Raw genomic sequence first — 16,363 nt, forward strand, 5'->3', positions numbered from 1 at the left:
CGTGTTGTCATCACACCACGTATATTTGTAAAATGTATCCGCCTCGTACTGAAAACACGCGACTCGGTCATGTTTTATTGTGAAGGGTATAGAACGGAAGCGTAGTATTTTATCGTCTGAATAGTAATCTTGCTCTGTGCCTGTGAGAAAGGGAAGAAAGGAGGGGACCCTACGGTGAAGAGCCGCTGGGTTGGAAGAAGGGTACGGGGCAGTTTTTCTTTTATTATTGTTCGCACTCTTCCTGTTTCCACCTGGCGAAAGGTTAAACGGTTAAAATGGAGGCGGACAGATCCGTCGGAGGACCAAACCAGAACCCCGGAATCGTTAGCAGTAACAGCGGAGCGGGGCGCAACCCAAATGGGCCCAAAACAGCACCGGGCCAGTCGACATCAGCTGCGGTGTCCGGGGCGATGGCAGTCGCTGCCGGGGCCATGCCTGGATCGTCCCAGGCTCGGGAACTACAAGACGGCGACGCTGGAATGACGCTTCCTGGGATCCTGCACTTCATCCAGTTCGAGTGGGGACGTTTCCAGGCCGAGAAATACCGCTGGGAGGCGGAGAGAGACGAACTCAGGGTAAATTTGTTTCTTATTTAACCCACATCTGCACCATTTTATCCCCACATAAAACCTGGACGGATACTGAAGGACATTGTGCAGTGTTTGCTTTGTGACAGCCAGTATCAGTCAGTTTTAGAATGACAACATGCTAACAGGCTAACGGGTAATCTTAGTGACCAGTCGCTTTTCTTTTATATTGTTAATGTAAATAAAGGGACATTAGTTTAGATATTAACTGATGCTGAACGAGCACCAAACAGACACAGTGATGGTTTTGACATAAAAAACAACAATGTTTGCAAGGTAATTGAAAGTGTATGTTTATGTCGTCATTACATATTTCGAATAAAATTAGATAATATGTGATAAATAAAGTGGTAATGTTTGTGTATACGTTCCAGTCGTTGATAAAACATTTTTAGAAGAACATGAAACCGTTAAAATTATAATAACATGTTTTTGTTTTGATTTACATATAATCTTCAAATTATTTATCATTTCTCTCTGAAATTTAACAGAATCAACAACTAAAATTTCCAAATTGGTACATTTTAAAAAAATAAGCACAATATTGGATTTGTTTGCAGTTCAGCTGAAAAAAGGTTTCTAATGCCCTTAGCAAAGAAATTTAAGCTGTGTAATGACCTACTTCCACTAAAAGCCAGACTTTGTGATATTATAAAGAAAGACATTTGCCCCCTAAGTAATGAGGAGGAAAACTGCAAATAAGCTGACAAAATTACAAAAGTAGTTTGGAGACAATAGTTTGAAAAAAAAAGCTAGATGCACGTAGTTTACCATCTGCTGAGGAGAGACAGAGACATAATAGACAAAGAATGGAATGGTAAAATGGTATAAGTGTGTATAAGGAAAGGTATAGAGTGAAATCGAGGAGGAAATCCCGAGCATAACTTTGTCTTATGAGCTTAAACATAGTTCTGTTATACTGTTAAAAATGAACAAAATAGTTATTTATGTCAGCCCCAGAAATTCCAGCCATTCTTTTTACAAAAGTATTCAACATTTTCCTTTCTGTGCACATGCACAAACAATGTCCCTATGCTATGGCGATGTATTGTTTAGAGATTGTCCTTTATCTGTCCCTTAGTTATATTACTACTGGTTGTATTTCACACTGGTGTTTACCAAGTTTCCAGTCAGTGTCGTATTGAATACATCAGTCAGTGTCAGTCTCTCGTGTTACTGTATTCTTCTCTTTGCTTTCCACACCTGAGCTCTCAGGTGTGGCTTCAGTGAAGCATTGCATGTTTGTTTATTTAAAGAACTCATCAAAGATGCGTTTCTACTGCGTAGCTGTAGTGTCTGTTTTAGTGTTTTTCAGGCACCACTTCTTAGCATCAATCCTGTTGCTAATAGATAATTACAACCAAACGTACTTTGCACCGTGAAACACAGAGCAGATATGATCAGGTGATGTGTAGTGGAGTTTTTGAGGTTGAAACACATGGTACTTCCATACAGCTGTGTGTCCACTGTTATCACTGCATTTGACAATGAATCCTATTGAGAGTTGTTGACATAGTGAGTGCAAAGGCTATACCAGTGTGAAGAAAGGACTTTTAAAGGGTTGTTTTTTTATAGGAGCATACATGATTTGCCTGCAGAGAGAAAGTGTTCATTCAGGGTGACCTTTGAACAAATACCTTTGTTCCTTCCACACTCAGTAGACATTAAACTGTTTCCTGAATCCTGAATTAATTATATTTCACTTCAAACTGTGTTTAGATTCCTTAAGACTTTCTGCCATTGTATCCTACTGTATCCTGTGGTGTTTTTAAAAAAGAGAACCAACATTTGGGTTGTCCGTCAGAGATATATGAACACGACTGTGATGTCTCGACTACAGCACTGCTTTTCAATGTCATTCACACCTGCAAGATGACATTGAGTCATCTTATCTGGAGAATTCATTATATAAGAGATATTTTAGCTGGTACGTATACGTGCCAATCATTTCTGACTGACATTTCTGTGAAATGGTTGAGTTAAAAATATTTAAAAAGTGTTAGGCAAGGTCGTAGAAATACCCATGACTGTGGTATGAGTTATCTAATAACCTCAGTTTTTTTTTTTGTAAGCCAACAGCAAGAGACAGTGGTTGAACTAACTGTGCGAGGCAGAATATTTCTGGACATGATTGTGCTTACTCATCAAATGTTTCCCGTATTGAGAAATATTGGGAAACAAAAAAAGCACTATATGAAAATAGGATGGTGGCGTTCCAGCTTCGGAGGAAGGACCAAATCACATTTTCTCTCCTTCACTCGTGTGCTGTTTTCCAAAAGTAGCTTCACTTTCTGTGTACAGTAGGATACATTGTAGGATGAACTATTTTGAGGGGCTCGTGGGCTGAGCTGGACCAGAGAACGGTCTTGAACATTGGCTTTTTTCACCTTGGTACTGTTTTTTTTTTCATTTTGCCTCAAGTTAGACCTACATGGTTAAAAATAGGAGCTCGATAAAATATGGATGAACAATAACAAACTGGCCGTGTTGTCGGCTTTGAGAGGCACTGAGGGGAAATGAAAGTCAGAAGCGGGACACTTCTGTGTCCAACACGCCATTAGTGCTCGTTAGGCAACTTTGTTTACGTGTGCACGTTAGCTGCACGTGGTCCTGGTTCCCTGGTGCAATTAGCGCCATGTCCTGTGATGATAGGGCAGCTCACTGGAGTGCTGGCCTCAAAGAAACAGACCTAGATTATATCCTGACACCCACTGTCCCCAGGTTTGTGGTTGTGTTGCTTCTGTGGTTGCGTAGCTCTGCCTCTGCCTGTGACTGTACCTCCTTGGCTTGGACCTGCATCCCAGAGAATAAAAGAATCTTTAAGTGATTAGTAAGGAGACAAAGCTGTGACCTGGGTTATACAGACATTAGGTCTGGCATCGTATGACTCTGTGTAGCTGTTTAAGTCGTTGCCTTTAGCGTCAGGCGTCTCCTTTGAGACTGTAACACTTGTTCGCTCTGAGTGTTTTTGGTGCGAAAAGCCACCTGTGGTGCTTTATCTTCACTGACAGGCCTGGAATTAAAGTCTGCCCAGCTCGATGCTAGGTTGAACATCTTAGCATGACCATGAAACAACTGTGCAGGGGACATTTGGCCCTGACTTTGTCTCCACTCTTTCTGACACCTACATTTTTTTTACACCATTTGTAGTCTGTACTGCTGTTCTCTGTCTTAACAGATCCATAGTTACTCTAACGTAAAGCTTTTCAAAAATATGGACTTCAGCTCTTTGCATTAACCATGTCAGTAGTTAAATGGAAAAGATTACCCATGACCCAGTGGGCATCGTTGGGCCCCAGGGTTTACAACTCTAATTACCATCTCTGTGTTCTCAGCCATGTCACACGTGACATCCACATGTATTCCATTATCACAGTGTTTGTCTGCCACCCATGAAGACTGGCAGCACACGTTGCACTCAGAGTTGTACCAGGGTTCCCACGCACCCTGGGAAACTGGAAAATAAATGACTAATTTTCCGGGCGTGAAATACATATGAAAAATGAGAAAGAAAATGTATCCTTTAAAGTTATCCTTTAAAATAATGTCTCCCTGTGTCTCCCAGGTCAAAAGTTCTTACCTCAAAGCAGTTCTTCACTTTCCTATTTCTATTTACTTTTGTTGCTAGGACTAGGGCTGTTTCAGGAGGCTGATTAAGAGGACAAAAGATTAGTTTTAGTTTATGATGCGATGAGTTGTTTGTCATGCTATAGCAGCTGAAAATGTCATGGAAAAGCCCTGAATAATTGGTTTTATTGGGAGTGTTTATTGGAACCTTGATCGTTGTTTGTATGATTCTCAGAAATGTTATCATCACCCCAGGGGTAAGTTTAAATCCTTAAGAAAGCAAACAGTTGGAAAAAAAAGCTAACAACGTTAAATACCTGAAGAAGTGGACAAAAGATTATAGATTAAAAGTTGTATTTGGTTGAATGTTTACACTGAAATACTGCAGTCAGTATCACAGAAGCCTGTGAGGGGAAAAAAACTTTGTGATTGCTCTGTTTTGAACTAGGGCTGCATTTCACCCAGAGGTTTTGCTGACGTGCTAAGAATGGTTTCAGATTGTCTTTTTTTTTTCTCCCGGAATTCTGTCAAATGTCGCCTTTTATTTTATTCAGTTGGTTTCCCTGCAGTTTGTTTTAAAAAGTTCACTGTTTAATTCTACACCTTCACACGAACAGACCACAGACTCCATCACGGCACACTGTCCCAGAAACCATCACTGCTCCACTTGTTTGCTCTTGGATGTGGATCTGGATGGTGGCCAGTCAAGAAACGTTGCCCTTGACCCCGTTTTCTGTAGCTCGCAGAGAGACACTGACAGAGCAACCGAAATATATTTCAACTGTCTTTGCTTAAACAAACGGGAAAAAGGTCAGCGGCATTAGTCCACACTTAGGTAAACCTGCTCTCAGAAAAGATCAGCTGGTGTGACTGGTTTGCTCACAAACCTATGTTTACAATGTTTTCTTGTTTGACACTTGCGAGACCGAGAATTGGTTTTGTTACTTCTCCATTGATTGTATTTATAGCAAGGATGATTCAGATCTTCATTTCATCAGCCACTTTCTTTTGGTTTTTCCATGTCAACGTCTTCGCACACTGCTTCTGTCACCACAGTTCAAACACAGTAAAAAGAGCCTTTGAAAACCAAGCAGAGAGTAAATATCAAGGCCAGTGAAAAGTCTTCTCTTCTTACTCGTCTTTGTCTGATGAAATATTTACATTCTAACATATGTACAAGGGGCTGATATTACCAATGTGCTCATGCCATAGTGCCCTCGAGATGTCTTAAAATAAACATGAGTTCTTCCATAAATAGAATAGTGAACATTTTTATTAAAGACAACATTGAAAAATGCCCAGAAAAACCCTTTGAAGATGTCAAATTAACACAAACCAGGTAAATTGAAATATTAAATTATTACACACTTTTACATTTTTAGTTTCTTAATTTGACCCTTTGCCTGGAAAGTCCTGCTCACTCAGAGATAAAATCCTTTTTTTTGGTACTGTTGTGTGATTGTCAGTGTGTGTGTGTGTGTGTGTGTGTGTACATGCTCAACATCAACATCGTCTCTCTCTTTGTCCATACAGCAGTTTTTTGTGTTTTGGGAACCAGTGAGAACTTGCCCTTCTAGAAACACAACATGACACTGTGTTGTGTACAAGGCAGTGATGTGTAGGTGTGTGTGTGTGTGAGTGAGCAGGTCGTAGCTCGCCTCTGTCTGAGAAGCTGTAGAAACACATGTCTTGGCTTCTTCGAGGTGACACAGACACATTCCACTCAGAGGTGAAATATTTCAGGAGCTTCTCTGTGGATTCATATCTGTTAGTTGAGGTCTGAGAGGCTGTGGTCTCAGCTTTATTCAGTCCAGAGCTAAGGCACATTCATTTTATTGTGTTATGTTAAAACGACCAACAATTCCCATCTACCAGTATAAAATACAGCGTAGGACAATATAAATACCTATATTTGTTCCAGTACTGTTTGTTTGTTTTGTTTTTTTCTAATGCAAATCTGTATTTATGGTAAAAGTATAAAGTATTAATTTAAGTATTTATACTTCATTACCTCTGATCTCAGATGTCATTGAAGCATATAATCCTACAGCCATAACCAGGATTAGTCAGCAGCAGTTGTAAAGATTGGCTGACTGCACGTCAGTGTGTGTGTGTGTGTCGCAGTTTTCTGGGTGATTGACCACTTGTTCAAGTAGACCGAGTGCTGCCCCCTTGAGATAGTGTTTTTAGACTGTTCCAGTTTTTTGCAGAGCTACATGTTCGTGTGGGAGCAGACTGGGGCAGCACCAAAGAAGTAGGCTGTGAAACAGGCAGTGTTAATGCTTCAGCACTTTTGGGCCAAAAGAGAGAGAGCGAGAGAGAGAGAGAGAGAGAGAAAGACAGAGTGAGAAAGACAGAGAGAGAGAGAGAGAAGGTATTTTTGCATCTACTTCAAATTGTATGCAAACCACTGGACATGAAGCTAAATAATGCAAATGAAAGTGTTGTTCACAGCGACACTGTTGTTGTTCAAAGTTTATGTACAAGTCTCACATTATGTCATAAAAGTAGTCAGAATGAACAGAGAACACCCTTTTCCTCAAGGTAGGCAGGAATTTTATCAGTTGAGTGAGGAAGGAAATGGATCTAAAAGAGAGGGAGGAAGCAGTCAGTGGAAGGATGTGTCTGTAAAGAGAGTATTTTGAAACTGGCCTGGCACTCTGATGCTTTTTCCTCTCCTGCAGATGCGCAGTGAGACCTTGGTTTGGAGAAGTTTAAAAATAAGGGCCCTGTTCCACAACCCTCTACTTACTTCTCTCTCTCAGAAGCTGTGGTTTCTGTCTTTGACAGATCCGATTTTTATACTTAACTCTTGTGAGAATTCTGTTGACATCACATGCAGCAGTTTGTTCTTTACATTAATTTCTCCACCGTCTTGTTGATGTCTGTCCCAGGCTCAGGTAGCCTTCCTCCAGGGCGAGAGGAAGGGGCAGGAGAATATGAAACAGGATCTGGTGAGACGGATCAAAATGCTGGAATATGCCCTCAAACAGGAGAGGTACGTGACCTGAGGAGAGAGAGGTTCTTGTTTTTCTCCATCACCACAATTTTTCTGTTGACGTTGGTTGGTTTTTCACTCTTCTATTGCATGTAATGCTGCCCTCTCGTGGCCTTTTGTATGGTTACAGGGCCAAGCACCAAAAGCTGAAGACGGGAAACGACCAGAGTCCTGGAGAGAAGAAATTAGAGACAGAACCAGACCAACGTAATTTTAACTCACTTCTGATTCATTTATTACTCTCTTAATTTTTTTCAGATATTTTCTGCTTTGTCTCGTCATGAATAATGACTTAACTCCTCTGTTTTGTCTAGTTCCTAATGGGCCTATAGAGCCGGATTCAGAGCCAGCCAATCAGATGTCCTGGAAGGAGGGACGTCAGCTACTACGGAAGTAAGATGTCTCTGATATCGTCATTTTTACCTGTAATTTACCTTAACATAATTGTTTATTGATTCATGATTCTTTTTGTTCAATCTAGATATTTGGAGGAGGTGGGTTATTCAGACACTATACTGGACATGCGGTCTAAACGTGTGCGCTCACTGCTCGGGCGAAGCAGCCCAGAGGCTAACGGACCCCCCGTGAGTGAAATCTGCTCCGAGCCTGAGCCCCGGGCAAGCGGGGAGTCGTTACTTGTCAGACAGATCGAAGAACAAATTAAGCGGTAAGACTGTACAATAGTTATCGCTGGTTTTTACTTATGTGTCTGTATATGCCTAATAGCTCATGACATTATTTTATGTACTGTTTTAATTGGCTATTAAGGCTAAAATCTGCGTCTTTTNNNNAGGCTAAACTCTCCGTCTTTTGGCAGAAATGCAGGCAAAGAAAGCTCAAAAGAGCGACTCGGTGGCTCGGTGCTAGATAAAATTCCCTTCCTCCATGGCTGCGAGGACGACGATGACGACGATAGTGATGAGGAAGACGACTTTCAAGGCATGACGGCCGACTGCATCGATGGACCACGCAAAAATAAAAAGTCACGTGTAAAGGTGTGATTATGAAAGTGTTAGATTAGGGTCCAAAGAATCGTGATAAATTCATGATTCATTTAGGTTACGCTTTACCTTTTGCATTTTCTCTCTCCTTCCATCTAGATGGGAACAGAGCCAATGACAACAGACCTGGATCCAGAGGATGAGGAAGATGATGATGATTCAGAAGATGCCCTGGGAGAGTTTGACTTCTTGGGCTCGGGGGAGGATGGGGAGGGGGCAGGAGAGGCCCGGATCTCGGGGGACGGCCGGGAGTTAGGTACGCGGTTGCCATAGCTACATCATCATCTGCACCAGCACTGCCTGAATCACTGCCACCAGTCTTGTTCCTCCTTTTATCCCCTGCCTCCTTTCCTTGCTCACTTTCCTATCTCTTACTTCTTATTGTGTCCTGGCATCTCTTTGTGTCAATAAAACCAGCTTCTTTTCCCAACTACCTGTCTCTCTGTCAGTCTGTGACTCTTAAGCACTGGGTACCTGTCTATGCCGTCTGACTCCTGTCTGTGTTCCCGGGGTCATTTCACAGGTTTCCGTGCATGCTGCCTTCTGTCATGAACAAGTCCGTATTTGAATCTTTGTTGTCAGATTTACAAATCAGCCCCTGTCATTCCATCCTCATACCAAAGAAGCTCAGATTGTGTCTTTCCCTTCTTGGCCTGTCTCCTCTGTGTTGGGCTCTCCGCTCCTTCCTCTGCCTGTCTGCATGACCGGCTCTTTTGTGTGTCTCTCTCCGATTGCTGGGTTCAGAGAACCGTAGGAACAAGTTACAAGGAGTGATGTCGGACTTCCCCTCTAAACCTGCCTCACCCCCTTCTGTAGCAGGACAGGCTCGCTCCAGTGAAGGTAAGATTTTGATACAGTCCATTGATCCATATCTGTTAAATCGGCCCTGTGTAGTGAGTAGTTCCCATGTTGTCTGCCCCAAACCTATAAACCCTTTCTCTAGTACAAAAGCTGGGATTGAGTCAACAAGATCAGTGGAGTCTTTGAATTTAAGCTCAATGTTTACTTTCTTTATATGACAATGACAGTTGTGCATTTTTACCCTCCACCTGTAGGTGGCGCCCTCGGATTCTCGTCAGACGTCTTCATCATGGATGCAGTAGGAGGAGGAGACATGAACCTGGGTGAACTGGCTGACCTCACCGTTGCCAATGACAACGATCTCTCCATGGATGTAATTAAACATCAGTTCCTGTCCATTCACTGTGGTTTCATTAGACACGGGGAGACATTACAAAAACATTGGTGTGTTCTTATATGTCTTTCAATATAACAGATGCAGGATAACAGAGAGGAGTTTAAGAAGACGTGGAACCCTCGCTTCACGCTACGCAGTCACTTTGACGCAATCCGAGCTCTCACCTTCCACCCCAACCAAGCGGTGCTTCTCACAGCTTCTGAGGACGGAACGCTGAAGCTGTGGAACCTCAACAAGGCCATGCACTCCAAAAAGTGAGCTCCACAAGAGCAGTGCATTTGCTCAAAGTCTATTTGTGCAGCAACACAAGCATGAAATTGAAGCCTAAGTCAGGTTGAAAAAATAAAATCTTCTCTTCACAGGAATGCAGCTTTGGATGTTGAGCCCATCTATACATTCAGAGCCCACAGGTGAGTTTTGTCCAAGGTAATATTTTTTCACTGTTTAAAACACCAAGAAAATAAAATCCTGTTTTTTCCCCCCAGTGGAGCTGTTTTGTCACTGACGATGGGTGAGGAGGGAGAATCCTGCTACAGCGGGGGTCTGGATGGGTCTGTAAGGTGTTGGAAGATGCCGGATCTGAACGTAGATCCTTATGATAACTATGGTCAGTGATTCCTACCTCAGAACTTGTCGCCAAATAAAATCAGTTCTCAGTTTAAAAAAACAAAAAAAACAATCGTTTTTTCTATGCTTATTTCTGTGGCCAGATCCTGGAATTGAGAGCAGCATACTAGCAGGACACGAGGACAGCGTCTGGGGTCTCACCTACTCTGCAGTTCACCATCGTCTTGCTTCATGTTCAGCCGACGGCACCATTCGTATCTGGGACCCTCAGAACTCAGCTCCCTGCCTGTCAGTCTTTAATAAGGAGAGAGGTAGAGAATGAGTGTGTGCGTCGCGTCACCCTCTGCCTTTTGTTTTGTGCTGTCTCGCTGAGACTTTTCCCTACCTTTCCTACCTCAGAGCATGGAACCCCCACCTCTGTAGCCTTCGTGGCCACTGATCCCAACCAGGTGGTGGTGTCATTTGATGCTGGAGAAACACTGCTGTATGACCTCAACACGGAGCAGAGCATCATCGCGCTAGAGACGCAGACTAAAGATGGTATGTTGTAATCTGAATCTCAATCACAGTGTAGCAGTGTGGATCAAAAGTAAACAGGATTAATCCAGATGTATCAACATTCCTAAATATGTTTTTCTTTATATTTCTGGAGCAGGAAGGTGAGTGACAGCAGGTCGATGTTTGTGTTTCTCACCTGTTTTTATTGGTGATGAATACGAATGATGGAATTATTAATATGAGAAAATGTTGTATTTTCGTCATAACTGTTCAATTGGACAGTCACTTTGAATGCATCGAGAGTTTCTTTCTAAACTTCAGCCTCAGTCATACTGTCAGTCTGACTTCAGAGGTTGAAGCCTTAACAAACCCATGCTTTACTGTGTGTAAATGGTAACATATTGACTGTATTAGAGCAACGATAAGAAGGACGGACAAGGGAAATATAGTGCATATCATTTGGATCATCAGTTCTAATGTGCTATAATTTTTAATCTTAGTGATCAATACAATTAACAACGTTAATTTTGACCTTGTGAAAAAAGGTATTATCAGAATGTATAAAAACAACTAAATCCTGTCTGTATATCATTTATTACAGGCAGTGAGCTGATCAACCGAGTGGTCAGTCATCCTACTGAGTCTGTCTCTGTCACTGCACATGAAAACCGCACCATCCGCTTCCTAGACAATAACACAGGTACTGTATCTGCAGTAGCAGAGAGAGTTTCATCTTCACCACTCCATTTTAAAAAAAATATTATTTGAAAAACAAATGAATGTGTGTGTGTGTTTGTACAGGTAAAGTTGTTCACTCTATGGTGGCCCACCTGGATGCAGTCACCTGTCTCACTACAGACCCTAAAGGCACTTACCTCATCTCTGGCAGTGAGTATGACCTGACTGTGTTCCTGTGGAACCAGAAAAGACTTTTTTTTTTCTATTTTCTGTATTATAGTCTGGTGCAGTGGTGGGACTCCTGTCTGCCATGCTAAGAACATGTATTTTCACATTCTTAAAATATATATAGAATATAAAATATAAAAAAGATATTAGATAAAATATTCTCAAGAAGAGGCTGAGGGTCTCAAAAGGACGGGTGACCTTGTAGCATTTCTGAATCTGATGGTTTATTTAAATATGAGTAGGAAGGAAGCACACAAAGTTTGAGCTCAACACCATACAACTGTGAGTCATAACATCAACTGTGGACAATGGATGTGAAAGGAAGTGGTTTCTCTCTCGTTTTAGACCACTTTTGTTGTTTTGGTTTTTTTTCCTCTGTGTTTTGAACACAGTAATGAAGTATCTGCTCTATAACAGGAGTCTGAATAATAATAATCATATAAAAATCTTGGTCTCAAGTCTGGTGTTTTTCTTTTTTTTTTTTTTGCCTCCACCTACTCCTTGCCCACTGCAGGCCACGACTGCTCTGTCCGTCTGTGGATGTTGGACAACAGGACGTGCGTGCAGGAGATCACGGCCCACAGGAAAAAGCACGACGAGGCCATTCATGACGTGGCCTTCCACTCGTCCCAGCCGTTCATTGCCAGTGCTGGCGCAGATGCACTCGCCAAGATCTTTGTCTGACAGAGCTGTAATCATTCTGGTGAGAAAGTGTGTGTGTGTGCATGTGTTGTGAATTGTGGTGTGTTTGATGTTTGAACTGCTGCAAGGCTAGTAGTGCAAGTTCTTACACATACACGGAGCTGTTAGCCTGTCCTGATAGGCTGAGATGTTGTGGTGATTGAACAGCGAACACTTTTTGTCTGGTCGTTGCAAATTATTTGAAGTGTCAAAGAGGTCAGTTGATGAGTTGTTTTTATGTTTTGTTTGAATATCATATTTTGCAAGGGATACGTTCAGGTTTATATTGACCCTTTTTAAATTCTTAAAGCAAACATACAGAGAACTCAGCCCAGGACGGTTGAAAAAGTTCAATGTTTTGAGTAAGAGTGAACTTGAGGTTCCTCACATTTGCTTTAAATACTGGAAAAAGAAAAAATGGAAAAGAAAAATGGTATAGTATATTTGTGGACCTGGCTACATAAAGCTGTGTAATTGAATCTAGGTAAACTATTTTTCAAATACATGGTACTTGAAAAACAACCTATAAAGATCCATTTACACTTGGTTACAGCTTGTAAGCAATGACTGAAATCGCACCAAAATCTGAGGTCAGTACCCAGCTATGTATGTACTTAGTGGTACCGTTGTACTCCTGAGGTACTGCTAGCTAGGACGACACATTTGAATATGAAGCCAGTTGACTTTTCCTCACTGGGCAGAGCAGTGAAGATGAACCTGAAGATGAAGTTTGAACTGAAATGAATGCGTCTTTATGATTGTTTACCTTCGTCTCCCCTCAGAGTCCTGCACATAACGCTGGGCCAAAAGAGACTGAAGACTACAGTGGACAAATCTCACCTGCCCAAACACACTTACTGTCCTGCATCCCACCGTCTGGGCCATCACTCCGGGGACCTCAGCTGCCCCTCAGTCCCCCTGCTGTTTTCTGATGCCTCAGTGACTTCTTGTTATACTAATCACACTTTTTTATAACAGCTTCTTGGTCTAATAACCCTGCCTGGAGCCACACCTTTTTCTACACTACAGTATTTTGTTCTGTACTGTTTTTGCAACGCGCCAAGAACCACGCAGGAAATGCTTTCACCTCACAGCATTTGCTGTGCTGAAGCGCAAAATCACTTTAAATCCACCACCTTTTTTTTCTTTCTCCCCCTAACAGCTAAGAATGGTTTCTCTGTAACACACACACTGTATGTAGACTGTAGACCTCGTGGCGTGAAGTAAGGCAGGCCAACATCAAACCAACCTCTACATTCCAGAGAATCCAGAGGTTTTCCGTGTGTGTGTGTGTGTGTGTGTGTGCGTGCGCATGTGTGTGTGTGCCATATTTGAGGTTGGAAAATGTTTAAATCGGTGGTTTGTGTGGCTGAGGTAGGCGGCACCAAATGATCATTAGCCAGTGTTCAAACTGATTTAGCTTTAATTTAAAACTTCACTGAGTCTCATTGTACGTCCACGTATCACAGCCTCCTCACTGGAGCGTCACTGCCTTTAATCATAAATATGTATAAAAACGAGAGCGACCACGGCTGCTGTACAGGGTAACTGTACTGACAGGATTTACACCATCAGGCTTCAGTTTGGACTCACAGTGAGGGCCTCGGTGTGTGAGGCCTGTTCGTATGACGTCAGTTTTCTCCTTGGGTGATTTTTATTGTACAATAATGAGAACGAGTGTTTTCTTTGTCTGTGTGTGTGTGTGTGTGTGTGTGTGTGTGTGTGTGTGAGAATATGCACTTGTTAAATCACGGTGCTACGAAAAACGTCAGTCACAATCAGGGACCAGTGTGTGTCTTTGTGTGTGTGTGTGTGAAATAAGTTTCTGATATACTGGATTGTCAGTGCGTGAATGGATGAACTTTTTCTATGACATTTCATCGTCCAGCGGTTTCACGGTTTTCACAGCCCTCGCCCTGTATTTGTCGATAGAACAACTTAGGTATTGTTTTGTCAGAGTGCATCTGCGCCGAACACGCAGAGCCGACGGTGGTGACGTCGCAGCGAGGACCACATGAGCTCAAAAGTGTTTCCTCAGGTGGGAGTTGTTCATGTGGCTTATTTTTGAAATTCCTTTTTGAATTAGCCGTGTGTTGTGGTTACCACTTGTCTCATGTGTAGCACATTACCCGGGGGAAGGAAACAGTGGGAGGCTGGTCTTCTTCTGTGATGGGGGCATGCTGGGAAAATGAGCTCCAATGCAGAAGGAATGGGGAGAAAAGAAAAGAAAAAATGAACAGAGTAGGAAAAAGTAATTTCCATTGAAATGTAGATTTTTTTTTTCCGTCTTCTGAATGGCTGTTTAATAACTTGAACTGTCTCGCTGATCCAATGACGATTCTGCCAAAATTAAAAAAGACTCAGAATGATGGAGTTAAATGAAAACATTGGTTCTTCTGCAGGATAAAACAAACTGCAGAACTGTTTGTTTGTCTTTGTTTTACACCTGAACTGGCTTCAGATTAGTTCCCCTATAAACCCTGTATTGTTACCAAAATAGGATGTCCCCACGTTGCACTACATCTAAAAGTGGAGGCTGTTGTTCAAAAACAGACAGGGTGCCAGATAGTTATGGTATTTATGATACAGTCTGGACTTAAAACTACGAGGACGGACGCTGTTGGCTCCTCTTTTTTTTATTTTTCTTTTCTTTTTTTTAAACAGTGAACTGTTTAATGTACTGAAAATGTACTACAGTTGAGCTACGCTGCCCCCTCTGGTGGAAATTAAGACAAATCACTTTAAAGAAGAGGAATTCCAAACAGTTCACAGATCTCACCGATGACTGCAGATGCCATTATTTGCTGTAAATGTTCATCACTTTGTTTTCTTGATTATTAAGATGTAAGAATACTGTAGTATCATAAGAGAAACGTTGTTCCTCGCTAGGCTAGAACTTGCTTGTGATTGATAATGGCAATGTTTAACCTGTAAAAAAAAAAAAAAAACAAACAAAAAAAAGGGCAAAATTGCAAAATGATAATGAAAAACTTGAAAAATAAGAAATTGTGTTTAAAAAAAGGTAACAGTCAGAGGCCAAGGTAAAAGTCTCATTTTTGTTTTTATTTTTTTATTAGCAATTTATCACTGTGTGATATTTTGAACATCATATTAAACTGTATTCAACCAATTTCCTCCAGTACAAGGAATAAGACCCGCTTTTATTCATTTGTTTCCTCTATTTTTTCAACTGCATTCTAGCTTCTATTTTTTGTTCACTGTCCCTTGTATGTCAATAAGGAAGAAAATGATTTTTTTTTTGTACAGCAGATGTTGGTCCTGTGTTGTAGCAGCTACGACATTAGCAGCTACGACATTAGCATGATTCCCCTGAAAACAATACACAAACATTAAGGCCTTTCAAATGAAGTTGATAATTCAGCGCGTAATGTTTTAAATACCTAAGTCGTATCACAAATATAGAATCCAAGTAAATGTAGTAATTGTTGAGAAGTTTGCCAAGTGTTCTATTCTCTGACACTATCACCAGAGAGTCCAGTTTGGTGCCGAGTCCAGTTTGGTGCTGACCACAGAGCCTGGCTTCCTGATCAGCTTTCCACAGGTTTGGATAATCATTACTGCAATAACATCTGAAAAATATGTATTTTTTAATAGTTTTATATTATTTGTTTAGATTGAATTGAAAAACTTTGCCATAGAACCTGTGTGCTTTTCGGTCACAGTGTAATTCAGTGTAATTTCAGGTTGAAGACATCCATTTGACGGGACTGTGTTTGTTTGTGAAGTTGTACTACAACATGGCTACCTGCAATTCTTGTCACAAGGAGTTTATGGTCGAACTTTTTTTGAAAAGAAAGAGCTCATTTATCTATCTTTTTTGTCTGAATCTTTTACAATAATTATTAAAATTAATCCGACCCTGCATGCTGTCGGACCTGGGGAGGAAGTCGGAGTATTTGCCGAAATCTGCGCACACGTGGGGAGACTTCCGGAAACCATCATGGATTTAACAGGTGATTTTAAGAGTTAGGATGTCTAACTGGCATTGTTTATGTTGATTGAAAAGCAAGTTTGTGAGGGCTAACGCCAATCATTGTTGCTTCGACCTGGTAGTTTAACATGGACGTTCTGCAAAAGATTCCAGTCACGATGTCCTTTATTTGTGTATTATTTAAACCAAAATTCATACCAATATTTCTGTAAACACCTGCGGGTAACCCATGTTTATTTATTCCCCTTCAGTAGAACAAGACGACGTCATTAACTGGATAGTTATATAACGACAAAACACAACCCTATATCTGAAAACGTTTTAGAGTTTTAAAAAGTCCCGTGACTGCAGCTGTGTCAAACATTGCCCTCCTGTGGTGGAAGTCAAATGCTACACAGTGCACCAAGT

The 16,363-nt window shown here is 41.4% G+C and overlaps 2 protein-coding genes across 3 annotated transcripts in view; both read left to right on the forward strand.

Moving 5' to 3' along the window:
• The first annotated feature begins 133 nt into the window (after positions 1–133).
• Positions 134–15,145, forward strand: strn4 (striatin, calmodulin binding protein 4). Its single transcript, XM_017031985.2, has 18 exons — positions 134–575; positions 7,049–7,152; positions 7,283–7,359; positions 7,467–7,545; positions 7,634–7,819; positions 7,970–8,147; positions 8,253–8,409; positions 8,898–8,993; positions 9,209–9,327; positions 9,430–9,605; positions 9,714–9,761; positions 9,837–9,958; positions 10,062–10,229; positions 10,318–10,458; positions 11,018–11,116; positions 11,218–11,304; positions 11,837–12,025; positions 12,786–15,145. The coding sequence occupies exons 1-17, from the start codon at positions 276–278 to the stop codon at positions 12,004–12,006; spliced, it is 2,307 nt and encodes a 768-aa protein (XP_016887474.2). The 5' UTR covers positions 134–275; the 3' UTR covers positions 12,007–12,025; positions 12,786–15,145.
• Positions 15,146–15,710: 565 nt separating this feature from the next.
• The window catches only part of prkd2 (protein kinase D2), a 37,459-nt gene continuing 36,806 nt past the window's right edge, over positions 15,711–16,363 (forward strand). For both annotated transcript variants that reach the window (XM_008309167.3, XM_017031981.2), the window contains exon 1: positions 15,711–15,977. The gene's annotated coding sequence lies outside the window, so the exon portion shown is untranslated. The remainder of the gene's footprint in view (positions 15,978–16,363) is intronic.

Source organism: Cynoglossus semilaevis, chromosome 4, assembly GCF_000523025.1.
Source record: "Cynoglossus semilaevis isolate Cse_v1.0 chromosome 4, Cse_v1.0, whole genome shotgun sequence".
NCBI classification, from domain to species: Eukaryota; Metazoa; Chordata; class Actinopteri; order Pleuronectiformes; family Cynoglossidae; genus Cynoglossus; species Cynoglossus semilaevis.

Bases quoted from the DNA above. Each gene is read 5' to 3' on its own strand.
- strn4 (XM_017031985.2), top strand. From the start codon at position 276: ATGGAGGCGGACAGATCCGTCGGAGGACCAAACCAGAACCCCGGAATC. The intron at 576-7,048 runs GTAAATTTGTTT...TGTCTGTCCCAG, and splicing joins CGGAGAGAGACGAACTCAGG to GCTCAGGTAGCCTTCCTCCA. The intron at 9,959-10,061 runs GTCAGTGATTCC...TTCTGTGGCCAG, and splicing joins AGATCCTTATGATAACTATG to ATCCTGGAATTGAGAGCAGC.